Source organism: Rhinopithecus bieti, unplaced genomic scaffold (genome assembly GCF_001698545.2).
Source record: "Rhinopithecus bieti isolate Rb0 unplaced genomic scaffold, ASM169854v2 scaffold_5882, whole genome shotgun sequence".
NCBI classification, from domain to species: domain Eukaryota; kingdom Metazoa; phylum Chordata; class Mammalia; order Primates; family Cercopithecidae; genus Rhinopithecus; species Rhinopithecus bieti.
Window position 1 is genome coordinate 1,880,126 of NW_016805188.1, and position 12,848 is coordinate 1,892,973.

The 12,848-nt window shown below is 38.2% G+C and overlaps 1 protein-coding gene across 1 annotated transcript in view; it reads left to right on the forward strand.

Annotated features, from left to right (window-relative positions):
* DNAH11 (dynein axonemal heavy chain 11) overlaps positions 1-12,848 on the forward strand; it is a 396,815-nt gene that overhangs the window by 235,607 nt on the left and 148,360 nt on the right. The window contains exons 55-56 of the mRNA XM_017871552.1: positions 3,893-4,054; positions 12,311-12,544. Of these exons, the coding sequence (XP_017727041.1) occupies positions 3,893-4,054; positions 12,311-12,544 (396 nt within the window). The remainder of the gene's footprint in view (positions 1-3,892; positions 4,055-12,310; positions 12,545-12,848) is intronic.

The window sequence follows — 12,848 nt, forward strand, 5'->3', positions numbered from 1 at the left end:
AGAATCACCTGAGAGTGTTTGTTGTAGGCACACATTGCTGAGTCCCACCCCCAGAGTTTCTGATTATTTATGTCTAGCGTTAGTCCAAGAATTTGCATTTCTAACCAGCTCCTAGACAGTTCTTTGAGAAAAACTGGTCTCCATGCCACCCTCCCAGGCCCACTCACAATATGCAATTTTACATAGTGTTGTAAGGATCCTTCTTTAAGCAATAATACATAACATAGGAGAAAATATCTTCAATAATAAAATTGTAGAAAAGAAAAATAGTTCTCTAAGTGACCATTCTATATTATTTTTCAATAAAAAATTAGTCCATTCTCACACTGCTATAAAGAAATACCTGAGACTGGGTAATTTATAAAGGAAAGAGGTTTAATTGACTCTCAGTTCCACATGGGCTGGGGAGGCCTCAGGAAACTTATAATCATGGCAGAAGGGGAAGCAAGAACCTTCTTCACATGGCGACCGGAGAGAGAAGTGCATGCAGGGGAAATGCCAGATGCTTTTAAAACCATCATAGCTCATGAGAACAGCATGGGGGAAACCACCCCCATGATCCAGTCACCTCCCACCTGATCCCTCTCTCGACACATGAGGATTATGAGGATTTCAACTCGAGATGAGGTTTGGGTATGGACACAGAGGCAAACCATACCAATAACGAAGGCTTATCACTCAAGTAACTCAGGGAAAGCATTTTTGTCTGAGGTTGAACAAATATGATTCAGATACAGTATTTTCTAACACATTCCTAAGATTGGATACTATGCCAGTTACAAGCATGGAAATAAGTGTAGAAGTGATGGAAATACTTGGGATCTTGTCAAATAAAAGATGCTTTTTTTCCTCTGCCTTTGCTAACATTATGTGTAAATGACATTTCTAAAATTGGCACATATGACTGATAAGTTGGGTGTGGGAAACCAACTTCTTGGGAAGAAAGGATAAATATTCAAGTATGGGGGAAAACTGATGGAAGAAACCTAAGAGTTGAGATATAAGTAAAACTATGCATTTTAACTAAGACTTTTAAGTTAGCACGTTAAATATTACAGCAATTATTTAGTTTGTAATTAGAATTTTATATAATGAAAAAATGATCGGTCAGCTTATGCAACATTAAAAACCATTAAACCACATACAAAAAATGAAATTGAACCTTATCTTACAACCTATGGAAGAATCAACTCAAAATAAATTAAAGACTTAAATGTAATATAGGGGAAATCTTCAGAAGATTCATCTTGTCAATGATTTCTTTGATGTGACGTCAAAATCCCAGGAAACAAAAGCAAAAACAGACAAGTGTACTACGTCAAACTAAAAAGCTTCTATACAGCAAAGGAAATGATCAACAGAATGAAAGACAACCTATGTGAAATAGGAGAAAATATTTGCCAACCGTATATTTGATAAGAAATTAATATGTAAAATATATAAGGAACTCCTATAATTCAAGTTTAAAAATCTGATTTTAAAGTGGGCAAAGGACTTGAGTAGACACATCTCTAAAGAAGACATACAAGGCCGGGTGTGGTGGCTCACACTTGTAATCCCAGCACTTTGGGAGGCTGAGGTGGGTGGATCATGAGGTCAGGAGTTTGAGACCAGCCTGGCCAACATAGTGAAACCCTGTCTCTACTAAAAATACAAAAATTAGCCCAACGTGGTGGCATACACCTGTAGTCCCAACTACTCAGGAGGCTGAGGCAGGAGAATTACTTGAATTCAGGAGGCGGAGGTTGCAGTGAGCTGAGATTGCGCCACTGTACTCCAGCCTGGGCAACAGAGCAAGACTCTGTCTCAAAAAAAAAAAGACATACAAATGTCCAACAGGTATAGGAAAAGATACACAACATCACTAATCAGGGAATGCAAATCAAAACCAAGATGAGGCATCACCTCACATAGGTTAGGATAGTCATTATTAAAAAAACAAAAGCAGAAAATAAGTGTTGGTGAAGCTGTGGAGAAATTGGAACCCTTGTGCCCTATTGGTGGGAATGTAAAATGCTGCAGCTACTATGGAAAACAGTCTGGTGGTTCCTCAAAAAATTGAAAACAGAATTGCCATAAGATCCAGCAATCCCTCTTCTAGGTATATAGCCAAGGACATTGAAACTAGGATCTTGAAGAGATATCTACACTTTTATGTTCACTGCAGCGTTATTCACAATAGCTGAGACATGCAAACAACAAAAATGTCCATCAACAGACAACTAGATAAAGAAAATGTGATATATATATATATATATATATATATATATACATACACACACACACACACACACACACACAGCACACAGACACAATGGAATATTTTCATCTGTAAAACAAAATCCTGTCATATGTCAACATGGATGAACCTTGAGGACATCATGCTAAGTGAAATAAGCCAGTCACAGGACAATCACTGTATGATTCTGCTTATGTGCAGTATTGAGAGTAGTCAAACTCCTAGAAACAGAAAGTAGAATGGTGGTTACCAGGAACTGGAGGGAGGGGAAATAGAGAGATTCCATTCAATGGGTATAGAGTTTCAGTAATGCAAGGTGAAAAAGTTCTAGAGATCTGCTGCACAACGCTGGGCTTACAGTTAACAAAACTGTACCGTACACTTAAAAATGTAAGAGGGTAGATCTCATGTTTTTTGAACAATAAAAGAAAACATTTTGATCTTAATATTTATATAGCTTGAATTGTTGAATACACATGGCATATAAAATAAACATAAAACACTTGTTAAATGAGATACTATATGGGTTCATATATGCTGGAATATTTTATGACATGGATTTTTTAAATGCTGTAGGTAAAAAAAAATCACATCCTTTGAAAATCACATCCTTTGAAAATTGCCCGATCTCAAAGTGTTAGAGACTTAGAGGCAGCCACGGGGTTTGATATCATCAGGTCTGAGCCATTTCTAGAGAAGAGGAAACCAAGATTCTCCCTCTCAGACCTTACCCCGATTGACAGTTCTCTTCCCAGTGTCCTCACGTACACAGGGACTTGAGAAGAAAAGCAGAGAAGGAAAGGATGCTCACTGAACACCTCCTTTATTTTAGCATTTACACAGGGTGTCTCTGATGAACCTTCTGAAACACACAGGAGCTGACCAGGTGCTTCTCTCACTGAGTTTCTGTGACCCACTGTCATAGCCAGATGTCATAGCCACCCTCGGGACTCCTGACAGAATTCCTTGTGTCCCTAAAAATGTATGGAAATACATTTAGATTTAAATTAACTTTTAAATCATTACATAACTATACAAAACTTTAGATTTACAGCAGAAACTTAAAAAATTCTCAGCAAGAGAATGTTTAAACTGATTTTTTTTCTTAAAGACGAGTGTGATAGTATAAACAGAATTTTAATTCCTTTAAAATCTGAAGTGGGAGCTCAAGTAGATGTATTTCATTTTAAATGGAAACATAAAGATGATAAAACTTTTTTTAAAGTGTATTATGCAGCTTTATGGAGCCTGATGAATTACAAAATGGAAGGAACAGAAGATGAAAACATTGATATTATTGTATCATGGTGATTCTTTTTAATTTTTATTTTTTATTATAATGTTACTTGTGTGATGTAAATGAATAAAATTTCCCCCCATTAATGATAATCATCAAAAATGTTTGAGCACAGAGAGACAAATTTTAAGGAAAGCACACAGCAGTGTTTCTGTGTGTCCAGCTGAGCAGCCTCTTTGGACAGGTTTATACTTTGATTAGCAAGGAGGTTAATGTTGCTGTCCACTCTCTAGGACTTTAGGGTAGTTTAATGTCACGGTCGGCTGCACTCCTTTCTCTCATTGTCTAAGACTGCAATGTAATTATCTGCTCACTCATCACCCGCCTGTTTCTGCCTTGCCCCCATGTCTCCACAGATCATTTTGTGTTTCTCTCCGGTTGGTCACATGCTGAGAGTTAGAGCTCGGAAGTTCCCAGCCATAGTTAACTGCACGGCTATTGACTGGTTTCATGCGTGGCCGCAGGAGGCTCTGGTCTCCGTCAGCAGGAGGTTCATTGAGGAAACCAAGGGAATTGAGGTATGCTGTGTCAGCCTGCATCACACACACACACACACACACACACACACACACACACACACACACAGGAAATCCTCAGTAGATAAGTACTTTCCAAAATATATCTCCTATCAGAAAGTTATCCTGATTTGTTTAAGATGCTAAACTTGTCCGTTAGTTTACCTTCTAAGGAATATGATGGCTGACCTTTTTTCCGCCATACATATTGAGGAGGATGTGCACACGTGTGTGAACACGAGCATGCACACAGCACTTGAGTATGTCCTTACTCATGCACTGACTCACTGGAAGCTCAGGATCATTACTTCCTTGAATCATAATGGGACTTACTGATTATAAATCCTTTAAGTCCAAACTAAAAGCCCAAACAGAAATGTAGTCACCGTAGCCATGCACTGCTTGCTTCTTAACCAAGTAAGGCAATGAATTGTGATTATTTTCATAGTATCAATAGTTGAAAAATCAGCCCACATATCCCATAACCAGTAAGTCAAATAATATATCTGCTTATTGTTTTACAGATTTATGGGTTATATTTGTCATTTCTTCATGATGAAATTTGTACCTCCCATGGCATTTTAAAATGGTTGTGCAAAACAAAACAACAAAAGCTTCAAACATTCAGATTCAGAGGGAAAAAGGATGTAGATATGAGGTTATCATTTAGATTTCCTGGAGATGAAGTTTTATTCATGTCTAGTGCCTCTCTGATTACATAGCTTGGAAAAGTGATTGTGGACATTTCCCAGGGAGCTTTGTCTTCTCATTCCATTGAGTGATAAGGTGAAAGGTTCCTAGAATAGGTCAGACACTGAAAGTGACTCTCAGAGGCAAACACAGAACTGGAGATATGTAAGGAATGATGTCTGTTTCTAGTTGAAAGATTATCATGAACAGGTACAACCCACTGTAGTCCCACCCTTACTCCAAAAGGCATAACTGCCGCCTTTCCAAAGCAATCCTTTTACATTTTGTTGTATATTGTATCGTTCGGCAGCCATATGGTTAAAAACCTGGTCATATTTACATATTTAATTGTTTGTATGCAGCTAGCTTTATTGTTCATAATATCATTTTCCTTTGCTTCTACTACAAAAAGAAGCAGCTATAGAGGTAAGTACACATGCAGGTATTCACAGATACCTACAGAATTTTGTGGAGGGAGACCTCTTCTCCTTTAGTCTTTTCCCAAAATGTTTATTAATCTAATTATTTGGTGCTGGATTGCTAGGGAAGAGCTGTCAAGCAATGTCTAACTTGGAAGATATATATACACACACACACACACATACATATATACACGCATACATACATATATATGCACACACACATATATTATATATATGGTAGAGGCTTTAGGATATTCCACTACCTCCCCTCTCCTTCTCTCCTCTACACTTACACTTAAAACATTTCCACAAATAAAATAAGAAATTATCTCTTCTAAAGTCTTCCAGGAACATTTTGTACTCTAACATCTGGAAAATCATTAAATATGACAAATAATTGTCATAAATATTAACACAAATTTCTTATGCAATTTGTTGCATTTCTGTCTCTAGGGCATCATTTTATCTTGTGATAGTTACAAGAAGGGTTCAAAATGATGCTTTATTACAGGGAGAGAGTCAGTATGTATCTTCCGATAGCAACGTTCTGTTTTATCAGGCTAGTTTGGTAACGAAGAGAAAGGGACCAGAGCGCTTTGTTTCTGCATGTTGCTTTCTCAAATGGTAGGAAATTAGAGCTAGTAGCATGGTTTAAGTTGGCATTTGGCACAGTGCCTTTTGAAGTTCCTTCCCTTTGCTGCTCTTTGCAGGCTTTTTGTTGTCCAGGTGGGTACCGCTTTGAAAACAGCTAAAGGAGCTTTGATATGCCAGTGACCGTTGACATCTGCTGGATGAGGCAGGACTTGCATCATGTTAAGTGCAGAGGGCTCCTGTCAGGTGCTAAGCTCGATCTGATGGTGTCATAACGCCTCCTATAGGATGCTGAGCGCCAAATAGGAATTTTAAAAGCACTTTACCATTTCTGATGAACTGAATTGTGCCTCAAAACAAATTAGATGATTTCATTTCAGTGCAAAGTGCTTATTTAACTTCCCCACCTTCCTAATTTGTTGCGCAGGAGCAATAATTCTAATTCAAAGTACAGTGTGTCCATCATCTTCTAAAAACGTGTGGTATCTTTTCTGTAGAGGTCAAAAACAGTTTTTAAGTTTTTTGAATGAGCACAATTTGATCACTCTTTTAGTTTTAATTTCCTTTTTTAAGACTGAAAGTTATCAGCATAATTTAGGCACTTCTTAATTATTGACCTCATTTGCTGAGCGTAAGGTACTTATGCAAGGTGACCACCTTTGGCCACAGAGAAAGGATTCATTAAAGGCAAGCAGTTTTGTGTGTGTTGACATGTAATTTTCCATCAGTACACACTCAGCACCCAGGGGTATGGGTTGACTGCATCTAAATAAATGTTTGTGCTATTTTTCTCTTGCCTCATATTGAACTAAATGACAGCTGACAAGTAATGACTGAAACAGTTTGACGCTTAAGTGTTTATCTGAAGACTTTGTCAACACACACTACCTCTCCAAGGAGATTTTGAAATGGAGATGGGAGGAGGTGTGTAAGGAGGGAGAGAAGGAAAAGCCCTCTGGGTAAACCTGGCAACAGTGTTGGAAAGGCTGCGAGAAGCTCACTGGAGAGAGAATTGGGTGAAGACCTTAGTGATTAGTACATGGGTTCTACAACGAAAATTCAAGAGAAGCTGGGGTGTTGAAAAACAGGTGATGTTTTTGCTTTTCAAGGTAAAATGAATCATAAACGTCTTTGAAAGTGGGACCAGATGAAAGGAGAAGTTACTGAATGGAAATGAAACAGTGAGCTGTCTGGTGAAGGAGTGAGATGTTTGTTGGATGGTGTAGAGTAGATCTGAGCAAGGTGAAAGAGGTCATCTTTTGGGGGCACGTTGACCAACCAATGAGTTAAAATCCTCTGTCCTTATGTGGTGCCACTTAAAAGTAATGACACAAACTCTGTATCATCAGCTTTTTCAGGGAAAAGCAGTTATTCCCCATGCAATCACCCCTTCAATTGTTGAAGAGTTTGGTAGCTTGTGAAGGAAATATTTTACTACTGTTTTCCACAACTGATTGTGAGAAAGTGCACTCTAAGAGGACAGTTATTTTACTGCTATATTTAAAGACTTGTTTCTTCAATGGTCTGTAAATTCATTTTTAAAATGGCATGCCAAACACAAAGGGTATAAAACAACATTTCGTCAGTGATAGCTATATTAGCAGAGTTTCTATTATATTAATGACTTTAAGCACAGTTCTTTCCTTGAAATATAAATTAGGATTATTCAATATGAATAAAAAGTAGAAAGATAACCTTATGCAATAGAAATTGTGTGAATTCGAGGAAAATAATTCTCATTCTAAGGAATATTGAAGCCATTTAAAAATATTAAGACAAAAACAAATGCAACCAAATTTATCTTGATTCTGCCTAAATCTTCTAAGACTTATGTCTGGGCCTGGCACGGTTCCATCAGGCCCTCTTACCAACCCAGTCCTGTCTGTGACCAGAGCATGCGGGAGGTGCACATCCGTGTAGAAAAACCTCCCAATGGCTACCAGCTCTGGATTTTTGAAATAATTCCTAATGAATGCAGTCTTGCCCAGGCTTAAGCATATCTTCAGATGGCTGAGGAAAGACCCAAGTAGTTGTAAACATCCTTCCCCATTCTTCAGGCCTCATAAGTAGGGTCCAGACTTTGTAGCTGCCTAGGAATCTGGACATGGATATTCAGCTGAACGTGTAATTGACTTGAGCTGTCACTGTGAGTTTGTAGTTTTGAGGCTCTTCTCTAGGTGCTGGCCTCACCAGAAGCAGCCACACCATTCACACCATCTCCTGCTTTGTCCTCTTGCTATAAAAGAGGCAGCTGGATTTCTTTTTTTTTCTCTCTCTCTCTCTCTTTCTTTTTTTTGAGACGGAGTCTCACCCTGTCACCCAGGCTGGAGTGCAGTGGCGCGATCTTGGCTCACTGCAACCTCCGCCTCTTGGGTTCAACTGATTCTCCTGCCTCAGCCTCTTGAGTAGTTGGGACCACAGGTGCATACCACTACACCCTGCTAGTTTTTGTATTTTTAGTAGAGACGGGTTTCTCCATGTTGCCCAGGCTGGTCTCAAACTCCTGACCTTAGGTGATCTGCCTGCCTCCACCTCCCAAAGTGCTGGATTACAGGCATGAGCCACTGCGCCCGGCCTGGATTTCATTTTTCCTCCACTCCTCCTGAGTCTTCAATTGCTTCTTCGTTTTAACTTTCTGGCAGAGAACCATTGAAGTTACCTTTTTCAATGACTGAAAACTTACCTAGGAAATTATTGGCTTCTGTTGGACTTTGTCTTGCCTCTGACCAGTAGTTGAGCTCCAGAATTAAAGGCAAGATACAAAAAGCATAAGCAAATAACAATATAATGCACTCACCAGACAACTCAAAACAAAAAACCAGCATACAATTTAGAAAATTGTACTTGGTGCTACATTTAACACTTGTCGCTGCCCTGTGTAATGGTAGTAATCTTACTGCAACTGCTGTTGGTGCTACTTCTACCACAGTAGCAGAACTGATACAGGTTGAGTATCCCTTATCCAAAATACTTGGGACCAGAAATATTTTGGGCTTCAGAATTTTTTTTATTTTGGAATATTTGCACTTACATAATGAGATATCATGGGGATGGGACCTAAATCTAAACACAAAATTCATTTTTGTTTTATATACTCCTTATGCACATAGTCCAAAGGTAATTTTTTATGTAAGGTTTTGAATAATTTTGTGCATGAAACAAAGTTTTGACTGTGACCCATTACATGAGGTCATATGTGGAATTTTCCATTTGTGGTGTTAAGTTCACACTCAAAAAGTTTTGGCTTTTGGAGGATTTCAGATTTTGAATTTTCGGATTAGGGATGCTCAACCAGTTCCTGCTGTGAATTTGCATTGCTTACCACCTCTCATCACCAGCCTCAGGAGTGAGGGACCACTAGTTTCCCCTGGGATGGAGGCCCAAGAGTAAGTAATGCTACTGGTAAAGGGACACATCTGCAGTTTGACACCAGAGCCCATAGTCTTAAATCCTTCTTTTGACTATTGCATGAATGTTTGACTATTGGGAAAGATGTAAAGGAAGAAAGGAAACAGAATTTTTAAAGGAGCAATTTTGTGGGCAGGAAGAAGTACAGGAAGGTATGCAGTATCTTACTAGATTTTTCAGAACTGGAAATCTAGCCCAGGTCCTAGGATTCAAACCCTGTGTCCCTGGCTCCCTCCAGAATCTTCTTCTCAGAGTGAAACAGCTATGAACAGCTTAGGACAAGTGTTAAAATGCAACACTGCTCATTTTATGCATTAGTGAGTTTTCTTTATAAGCCATCATACAACCACAAATATCTTATTAATATATTCTTTTACCAGCCCTAAAAGGAGCAAGGAGATCAGATAGATTGTATAGCACATCAGTTTGACATATTTAAAAATTAACACATAAATAATTTCTGAGAAAAATGTTCAAGACTTACTGTAGGTATATGGCATTAAATGTGACAAAATTGTCCCAAGTTAAACTTCAAATAGAGAGAAAGTAGATTCTTTCACCTGCCCCTTTCCCTTTTGCCCTTCCTCCCTCCCTCCCTCCCTTGAATACAATGCTTTTGAAAGCCCAAATTTAGGATTACAGACCAGTGTAGTCTTCTTTACTGGTCTTGGGAAGGTATCAAATCCTAAATTGACTTAGTGCTGACCTCTGGGTATTGGTTTACATTCCACTCTGCTGTTTGTCATTTTCAAGAGGAATATACTGGGCACTTGCTTGAAGTGCCAGGTGGCTGGAGTACTTGGTGTGGCAGAGACTACTACTGCCCGAGAACTGTCACACCAAATAGCAGAGATCTGTTTATGTTTTTGTGTTTACAGTGAGCCAACTGAGAGAGTAGAAATTAAACACATTTTCTTAATGTGGGGAAAAGCAGTTTCATCTTTGCATTTGATCATGCATTGGAGACAGCATCACTTTCCAGAACATCTTAGTGAGGAAACCTTGAGTTTATAACCATTCAATACTGGCACTCTGCTTATTTTTATTTTTGCCATCATCATGATTAGCTGCTAAATGACTATAAATGGTTATCAACTGGTTTTTATTAAGAGGCCAAATCTAGCAGGAATGATATTCTCCCCTCACGTCTCTCAAAGTGAAAAATACAGCATTGTGTAGCCCTCGCTGCAGCGGCACCAGCAGCAACTCCTCTCAACTCTCCCCCACGCCCCCCACCAAAAAAAAAAAAAAAAAACTGGAGATAAATGAATGGCAGAATAAATAATTTATGCTAATGAAATTACTGCAATTAGTAGTTCTACAATGACCCTTTTAAAAGCCACAGCTGTTAATGTCAGGAAGTGCTGTCACTACTGACCTTATCATAAGAGAAAGTGACAAATTGAGAATGCAGGGAAGACCAGTCATCAAAGAGGTCTGTTCTGGAACGATTAGAGTTTTCTGAAAAACAGTGTGAATTACAACCAGCTGCTCCCTGGCTCAGCGAGTCTCTCATGCTGTGCCATTTTGTTAAGCCCGATAACAATAGTTATTTTGCCCCATTGAGACAAGTTGTCTCGGGCCACTTTCAGCTCTACCGGAAACCACTTCTTCCATCCCCGATTTACAAATGAAACTGTTGTTAAAGAGAGCTTTCAGTGCCTCCAAGGAGCCTCCTCATAAGGATCATGGCTGGGCAGAAGCCAGAGTGTTTTTCTTTCTTTCTTTCTTTTTTTTCCCCTTCCTGTAAGGAGGTTACACTTGGCTGAGGAATTATTTATCTATATTGTAGAAAGGTATGTATGTACCTTTAGTTCCCATTAAAACAAGACAGGACAGGAGTAAATTCCTGCACATGTCTGTATTGAAGTCAAGCTCTTGTAAAAATAAAGTCTCCAAAGGATTATGATTTATATGAAGTTTATATAAACTTCTTCATAAATTTTATTTTTCTGAGTCCACTGTTTGGAAATGTATTTGTATCGATAGGGTCCACTAGAAACCAAGAATATTCAGAATTTATATCACATTATTTTTAACTTTTGTTTTAGTAATACATTATTTCAGTTACTAGTGAGATGGATTTTTAATACGCAGCACAATCCAATATGGAGGTACTTTAAACCCACTCGGGAATTTGTCATGATGTTGGAAAGTTGATTGTTTAAAGACATTGTTCAGGAGCAGTTGTTTTTCACCAACAAGAATTGACCTATCTCTCCTCACACCTCTGCTTGTAATATTAATGGTGCAGGTTTGAAACGTTTAACTGCATCACCAGCCACTTGTGTGCAGTTTTCCCAAAGATGTCTGGGCATTATTGACAACACTTTGGTAAATTATGTGTGACTTTCCTAAGAGTTGGTGTAGCTCATTTAATTCATATTAATTGATTTTTAGGCTTCCCTTGATTAATTGAACCTGGTTCATCTTGTACAGAATGCAATAAATAATCATTAAAATGAGGGAGATGTGACTCCACAAATTAAAAAGTTAACTACTTCAGAAGTCATAGAGGACAAAATAGAAAGAATGTATAGTGGGGGGTCTTCCAGTAACTCATTGAAGGAGAGTTGCTCTTTTGTGGGTTTTCTTTGCCAAATAAGAATAGAAATGGTCATGATATTTTTCTCCCAGCAGCAGTGACATTTATACCCTACTATCCAGTTTGTGTTTACATGAGTTCTCACAAAACTGTGAGTTTCTGAGTTTTGGCTTTTTTTTTCCCAGTGACTTTGCAGGGTTATTGCTTCTCTTTGTCTAAAGCTTAGTTTGAAAGCAGTGGCAGAAATATTTCTCAGGATATCATGTCTGTTTCTCCACCTTCTCTTTCACACACTTGGTAGATAAAAATCAAGTTGTGAAGAGCTGTATATGTTGGCTTTTGCGTTTGGTGTGTGGAGCACATAAAAACCCTTTGTCCTACTTGGCAAGAAGAAGGTTAGTCAAGCTGAATGCTTTATTGTAATCTCCCAAATCCTGTGGATAATGCTTAAAGATTAAATAAGTTTTCCTAGGTTATACTATAATCTTTTTCTGACTTTTAGAAAACAAAATGATCATTTTCTTGATTTTCTTCTTTTTTTTTTTTTAGTTGTATTTTTAACTTGAAAGGATTTCACATGAACTGTAATGTTTATGTTTTCAGCCACTACACAAAGACTCTATTAGCCTTTTCATGGCACATGTTCACACCACTGTAAATGAAATGAGCACCAGATATTACCAGAATGAGAGAAGGCACAACTATACCACCCCGAAGAGTTTTCTAGAGCAAATATCACTGTTTAAGAACCTGTTGAAGAAGAAGCAAAATGAGGTATCCAAGAAAAAAGAACACCTGGTGAACGGCATCCAAAAACTAAAAACCACAGCCTCTCAGGTATGACCAGGATGTGTTATTACTGAGTAACATTTATGCTGTTTAGTAGAAAAATATATTTCCTTTGAAGCACTACTAAATCCATTTATTTATTTATTTTATTATTATTATTATTATACTTTAAGTTCTAGGGTATATGTGCACAACGTGCAGGTTTGTTACATATGTATATATGTGCCATGTTGGTGTGCTGCACCCATTAACTTGTCATTTACATTAGGTATATCTCCTAATGCTATCCCTCCTCCCTCCCCCCAAATCCATTTCTATAAGATGCCAACTGGTGAAATTTACAGTTTCATGA